This window comes from Lactuca sativa, chromosome 5 (assembly GCF_002870075.4).
Source record: "Lactuca sativa cultivar Salinas chromosome 5, Lsat_Salinas_v11, whole genome shotgun sequence".
Taxonomy (NCBI): Eukaryota; Viridiplantae; Streptophyta; class Magnoliopsida; order Asterales; family Asteraceae; genus Lactuca; species Lactuca sativa.
Window position 1 is genome coordinate 78,955,857 of NC_056627.2, and position 7,746 is coordinate 78,963,602.

General features: G+C 31.1%; 1 protein-coding gene across 4 annotated transcripts; it reads right to left on the minus strand.

The window, feature by feature from the left end:
* Window positions 1-397: 397 nt before the first annotated feature.
* On the minus strand, window positions 398-7,537 carry LOC111885862 (sulfite exporter TauE/SafE family protein 3). Of its 4 annotated transcripts, none has more exons than XM_052764195.1 (12): window positions 7,172-7,534; window positions 6,655-6,814; window positions 3,219-3,419; window positions 3,006-3,070; window positions 2,699-2,762; window positions 2,505-2,593; window positions 2,291-2,377; window positions 2,130-2,180; window positions 1,815-2,036; window positions 1,616-1,709; window positions 1,072-1,212; window positions 398-726 (listed from the first exon to the last, which is right to left on the minus strand). In XM_052764195.1, the coding sequence occupies exons 1-12, from the start codon at window positions 7,391-7,393 to the stop codon at window positions 641-643; spliced, it is 1,482 nt and encodes a 493-aa protein (XP_052620155.1). In that variant the 5' UTR covers window positions 7,394-7,534; the 3' UTR covers window positions 398-640. The 4 variants fall into 4 exon arrangements, with proteins under 4 accessions (XP_052620155.1, XP_052620156.1, XP_052620157.1 ...); XM_052764196.1 differs by having other exon boundaries at window positions 2,699-2,726; window positions 7,172-7,533; XM_052764197.1 differs by lacking the exon at window positions 3,219-3,419 and having other exon boundaries at window positions 7,172-7,537.
* Between the last annotated feature and the right edge of the window lie 209 nt (window positions 7,538-7,746).

Genomic DNA, 7,746 nt, shown 5'->3' on the forward strand with positions numbered 1-7,746 from the left:
TATATATATATATATATATATATATATATATATATATATATATATATATATCAAAACCTATAAAATGTAATATTTCTTACTACTTTGTGGGCTATATACAATACAAAACACACATTTATGTTCTAAACTAATTGTTCTTGAAGTGACGCTAATATTGATATGGTCAAGGTTCTTTCTCACTTATGAATCTAAAACATGTGTAACTGTTATATTGATTGGTTTTTGTGGACATCTAACTCTTTGAGGACAGTATCTTCCTCCATGTAATTAAATTTAGTTAGCCTATTTATACTTATTATGTTTTCCATTTAACAACAAAAACTTTTGCTAAACTATATTTCTACATCAGGCGAGTGGAGAAAATTTTAATAATTTTTTAAATAAGACGCAAAAGAAGGGAAACAAATTCTCATTGTTGTAAGAATATTCAATTATAATACATAATCATACAAAAATGAAGATAAAGAGAAATTAAAATTAGGTGTGATGTCAAACACATGCTCTTAAATTCTAGAGCATATTAATTAGGTTGCCATTATAATTCAATATAAATTTTGCATAACAAAATAAATCTCAAACATCAACTTGAACTTGCTCTCAAATTCTATGTATTCATGTAATTTTTTATATAAAAATCATCTCAAACCTCAATCTTGCACATGTTCTCAAATCCCATGTATTCATGTCGATGAATATCATTTATCATGTTTGAAATTCCAACTCCACCTGTTATACAAATACATAGGTTAGAGGAGAAGAGATGTGTTAAAAATGATATATGATGTTTTGTACTTATATATTAATTCTATTAAAAAATATAAGGAAATTTTTAAAAAATGACTAAAATAAGTCGGGCCACATTAAATATTTCGAAAATAGTGTATAATCTTCTAAATTCATTTTTCCATTGTTTATGAAGAAAAAACATAGATTTAACATTATCTCTTGGAGGACGTTTTTGTATGTCATTAAAATTTAAAAGATGTGATTATGGTTCAATTAACATGTAAATATTTGTTACATTGCTAGTTATCATGTCTCTTAAATTAAAAAGGGAACCAACAAACTTACCTAACGAGATTGCACTAATAAATATGATGGATGCGAGGATGAATATGATTAGAGATGTTCGTCCCAGGAAAATAATCAACCTTCTCACAAAATGTTGCCCGGCAGAAGCAGCAATTGTCACCACAACAACGAAGTAAAAAGCTGTGAAGTACGTATGCAAAAATTAGCAAACTAGTAAATAACAAAAAATAGAAAGTTAGTATCTTATTTATAGATCGAGGTAATAACGAATTGTGTCTTGAGTAGAAGGGTTGGGTTGATAACCCGATGTCTTCATGTTTGTAACCATTTTTTTTCTATCAACTTGCTAGTATCGTATTGAATTATCGCCTTGTTGTTAAAAAATCGAATGCACATGATCGGCCCAAATATATTCTTATTATTAACTAAATCCATGTTAACCAATGGTAGTAGCTTTTTCAGTTCTACTCCCTGAAGATTATAGAAAAATATGAAATATTTCTTCACACTCATTCAATATTCATCAAATGATTCTAAATGGTTGTAAGCTTACATGATTTGATGATATTGAGAATGCACTTACCATAAGGAACGGGAAAGCGCTTGAGAAGATAATATTCCACAGAAGACATGGATGATGAGAACATCATTGCGAATGTTGCAGTGGCACTTGAAACCTATACAATGATGATCAAGCACTTTGAGTGGTAATTTTTTGGAAACTGTTTTGTTTGATGGTTATGGTTACTAAAAAAATCATATTAAATAAGAACAAACGACACCTGGGGAGGTATTCCGAGCTCCAAAAAGAGCGGACCCATAATCAATCCTCCACCTAAACCAAGTAGGCCCCCAACCATACCGGCTAAAATTCCACAAAAACAATATATGATCAATTGACCAACGCGAAGTTTGCTGTTTGAATCTCCCTTAGATGATATCTTTCTAGAGCCCTTATATAAGCTAACAGCCTCGTACCCTGATACCCCAAAAGAAACAGGAACCTAGGTGGGAAAGGAATAACATAGTTATGTGGATATGGATTTCCTGACATTACACTAATTATGTGAAAAAAGTTTTCAGAATCTTGAAGATACCTGTAACAAGTTCAACACCCAATACCATATTGAACAAGTGGTTGTATAAGTCTGTTTCACAAAAACACACCAATTTTAAGTGAATAGATCACATAAGACCAAAATTTATTGAAAACCTTCTTGAGGAAAATGTAATATAATAATCATATATGATAAAGAACCTTAAAAATTTGCAGTCCAAGGAATGCGATCCAAACAAAAACAAGAAGACCAAATTCCTTCCAACACACATTCTTCATAAGATCAACCTAGGAAGCTCAATATAATGTTATAAACTAGCCCAATACCCAATAACCACTTGATAGATTTAAAACCGTGACAATGTTATTCAAATAGATCGAAACTTAAGACATTTATCGGGCTTAAAACTCTCACCTCTTGTTTTAATGATTCTTCAGCTTTGGTTTCACTACCATTGTTAGGACCACTAGGTAAAAGCTTGTAATCCACCTCTACACTATAGCCTGACATTGTAATTGTTCATACTTTTGTTAAGAAATCATGAAAGAAATTTTAATAAATAACTAATTTTTTAATTTAGACAACGTGAAATAGCTTTAACGACACACCATTGGACTCCAAGCACTTTGCAGCCTCCTGAAATGGTAAAAGACCATTTTTAAAATAAGCACACTAAACATATGTAAGGGAAATTATCATGAGTTCAAGAATCATCACATGACATTAGTGTCTCATTTTATGTTTGTTTGTAGTTGAAACAAGTAATTTCTCATTTTGATGATGACTTGTTAACACCAAATTAGATTTCCTAGCAAAAAAACATGTTGTTTCTTATCACTTAAATATCAATTTACATCAAGGCACATGTTTTTCTTCCTGTGAAGTATAAAACTACTATAAAACAATAAATATTACCTTTTTCGTAATGGTTTCCTTTTTCCATGTAGCAACACCTTTGCAAAAGGCCTTAGTCGACGTGACTGTAGATTTAAGTATATATATATATATATATATATATATATATATATATATATATATATATATATATATATATATATACACATACACATGATATCTCATTTGATCAATAACCATATATGGAGAACTAAAATGATGCAAAACAAATACCTGTAAAAATAATAATTAGTAAGACTGTGACCATCCAATCGGCAAAAATAACGTTGAGGGAAACTCCAATACTAATCCCTAGCATTAACATTGGTTGGATAAGAAGTGCCAAGTCATAGTCAATGATGGGCATATCGAGTGTTGGATGCCTTAGCTTAAGATTGTAGAAAACAGTCATGGTGGATGCACCCATGATCATACCTAGAGTAAAGAAACAAAAAGATATAATTAACTCTTCTTGTTTCTTTAGTAGTACTTTTTCATGTATAGAAATGAGTTTACAGGGAGGGAAGAAGGGTGGTAGGAAACATAAATAAAATGCAAATAGATAGGGTTCATATTAAGTATATATCTTCTAAGAAAACTATTTATTCTATATTTATTGAAATTATCTTTTCCTTATTTTTTTCTACATATTTGTATTGTAACTACTCAATGAAATATCCTCTACAAGTGTGGATGTCTTTATCAAATCATACATGGATTAGTGTTTCTGTTCACTTAAAAAAACACCAACTACTGACCTAGCCACCTTAGCCTTTTCTCCTTTTCTTTATGTTTCATCTTAGGCGCCTTTCTAGGCCCAATCCACCACCAACCCATCTGCTCCCTCCAACAATTCATTGCATCTGTCACCTAGCTTAATATTATTTATGCTAGTGCATTCTCTATTTGTGCTGATCGAACGTAGGATTAGTTCACCATTAAATAACATAAGTGGTTATGTTGTCACAATCACAAATCTAACACACTTCAATTCCCTCTACTGATAAGTACACATCAATACATCACATGACGAACCACGCACGTTTAGGTATATTAAACTATGGTGTATGGCTATTTTATCTCAGTTACAGAATAATGCTCTTCATGTTGCTCTATTTGCAAATAAAAAGCCAAAGCGTTAAATGTACTGCCAAAATCCCAAATGCTTTTCTGGTAGGGATTAAGAATTCTAAACTTTCCATATAAATAACATGTGGATTCTTATTCCCCGACCAACTGTCTCCAACATAGTTGGCTCTAAATGAGTATTTTAGACTATATACCACTCAGATGGTTGTATTGATAACTTAAATCATGCCTTTTTGCTCAAAACTTTTACCAAATACCAAATCTTAACTTTTCTATCAGCTTTAGCCCGATTGTCAAAGCATGCATCTTGTTGTGTTAAATAAATGGCTAGTTCATCACTTAGATGTCAAGAATGTCTTCTTAAATGGGCATGATACTAAAATATTTTTTATCGAGAAACCACCGATTTTTATTCATCTGTAATTTCCCCCATCATGTTCTCTATCTCAAGACAACATTCTAAGGCCCCAAGAAGACACCTCGTGTCTCGTTTTAATGACTCGACAACTTCCTCGACTCGATTCATCCTTGTTTGTGTTTCAACAAGGTTCTTGCAATTTATATCTTTGGGTTTATGTTGATGATATAATTCTTAGAGTAGATCGTCTAGATACTATTGCCAGATTAATCTCTCGTCTAAACAAAGAATTTTCCATCAAGGATCTTAGTCTGATCATTAACTTTCTCGGCCTCAAAGTCACATATATAATGGTGGGATTTTCTAAGTTAAGTAAAATATGTTCATGATGTTCTTGTTTCGGCTAGCCTTCTAAATTATAAACATATCTCCACTCCTATATGGACCACTGACAAACCCCTTATAGATCCCACCACCTATTATTCTTTAGTTGGTATGTTGCAATACCTCAACATCACTCACCATAACTTATATTATATTATAAATCAAGCCAGTCGTTTTTTTGCATGCACCAACAGTAGATCACCTTCTATAAAAATGAATTCTTCGATATTATGTAAAGGGTATGATTTTAGTTGATCTCTCATTTCATCATTCACTAACTTCGAATATACTAAGTTATTCGAATGTTGGTTTCTTAAGACACTTTGTTCCACTTATAGTTATTTGATGTTTCTTGGGGAAATCTTATTTCCTTGAGTGCTAAGAAACAACTCACTATCTCTCGTTCCAACTGTGAATCAAAGTATCATGTTATGTCCAATATTATTGTTGAGATTGTCTAGGTCACTTATATACTCCACAAGCTTCATGTCCAACCCCCAAATTGCCCTATAGTTCTATGTGATAATGAAAGTGTTAATTCATCGGCCAAAATCCTACATCACATAAGTGAGCTAATCACATTGACATTGACTATAATTTATCGTGAACTCGTTTGTTTCGGAAAACTATATACTCGTTCCTCACAAGCTTCAATGCCAAACATGTTCACCAATAGTCCTCCCAAACCACTTTGTTAGCACTTCTACTCCAAACTATGTTTTTGTTCCTCTATCATTCTCATTTAGGGGGTATTAAGGATAAATCTCGTAAGAAAACTATTTAGCCCATAAACTATAATGTATTTATTGTAATTGTTTTTTCCTTATTTTTGTACATATTTGTATTATAAAATACTTAATGAATTAAATCCTCCACAAAGCGTGGTGAATTTATCAAACGTACAAGCTAAGGTCGAATCTGGTACTTCGTTTATGTTTGATGGATTAGCTAAAAAGTTAACACTTAGTTGATAAAAATAATAAAGTTTGTTAAAATTATTGATAAGCTAGCTGAAAATATATAAAATTACATTAAAAAAACATGCAAAAGATTGAGTTTTTTTGTGATTAATAATGAGTATATTGGGATTTTTTAAAAAGCTTAATAAATTAAATTGAAATGTTATTCTAAATAGATTTTTAAAAAATTAGCTTATAAGTTATTTTTTTTAATTGTCATACATAACAACCTAAAAAACTTAAAAAAATAAATTAGATTATAGACTAGTTGTTAACTTAACCATAAACTACTGTCCAAATACTGTAATGGAAAACAAGAAGGGATTGGAGCTTGTGTGTTAAAGCAAACGCAACTCATATTGGTAATCCACAAACACACAAGGTGACGGCTTACACGATGCGAAGAAACCTGTCATACGATTAATTGGTTATCGATTATTTGGTATGGAAATCTAGATTTTTGCTATTTTAACTATAAGTTGCATAAATGAACATTGTTTTATGCTTTTGTATAAAGAAGTTATATTTCATTTTATATTTTTATCTGTAGGAATTTTAAATGAAAAGTATTCTTTACTTGTTGCAGAGAACAAGATGAATGAGTTAAAAATAAATAAATAAATAAATAACCTCGATACAGTTATTAATCACCTTGAAACTATAAAATCGCAAATATAAAGGTTTAATAATTATATTTGTGCGAGTATATATATATATATATATATATATATATATATATATATATATATATATATATATATATATATATATATATATATATATATATATATATATATATATATATATAGTATTTGTATCTATCTATGTATGTAAGCATGTGCATGTGTTTATGGGTGCGTGTGCATGTATTGTTTCTTACATTTTGAAATGCCCGTTGCAGATTTAGGATCAAACCCAATAATCAGGGTAAGCATAGGAACGAATATACCACCACCTCCGACTCCTGCTGCACTCCCAAATATTGCTCCACAAAAACCGATGAAACTACCAAGCACAATTTTCCACCCTAATTCCATTTCCTGTACACGAAACAAATTAAAGATTGTTCGTGAATATATATATATATATATATATATATATATATATATATATATATATATATATATATATATATATATATATATATATATATATATATATATATATATATATATATATCTTTTTTACAATATATAAGCAGCATATTGATCATTCATGTGTCTATCCTGCGCATGTTAACTGCATATAGTTGCATGCACTGGTTCGAAACAGTGATGGGTCCAAATGGATGCAGTTTTCGTCATCAAAGTTTTGTAGTTGATTAAATCACAATATAAGCTATAATCAATAATTAGGTACCCTTCGTGATATAGTCTTAGACAAGTGAAGGAACTTACAGGCCAAACATGCTCATAACCAGATCCACTTGTTTGAAACAAAGAACTTGCGAATTTCACAAAAGAACCATTTTGCAAATCGCCATCGACATTCACTGCTGCTGATGCTGCCAAATCTTCTTTCAGTAGAGTTCTGTCGGCTGAAGCAAGCATCGAAGCTGTCACCAGGCTAATCACAGTCACCGTTATGATCCTCCATCTTTTAAATCCAATTTCTGCCATATGATTCAGTAATGGAGCAATCCGAGGAAACTTGATATTGTCTCGCACTTACGTTCTTCTATGTGTCTCCAAGCAATTTGCAATATAATAGAGTTGGCCGTAACTTATAGAGGGGCCATAAAATGCTCTATAGACGATTACAAGAGACATGGGCATATTCAACTGCAATATTAATATGTAGGAGAGGGTAGAATATTTCAAGATGACATAGAAGATAACTGCGTGATCATCACGGTTTCACGAGAGTAGTAGCATGTCCCTTTCAATTTAGTCGTCTAATATAATAGCAGTTAAGGTATTGATCAGCACCAATATTTTAGGGTGTCCACTAGTGAAACAACTAGAAATTAAAT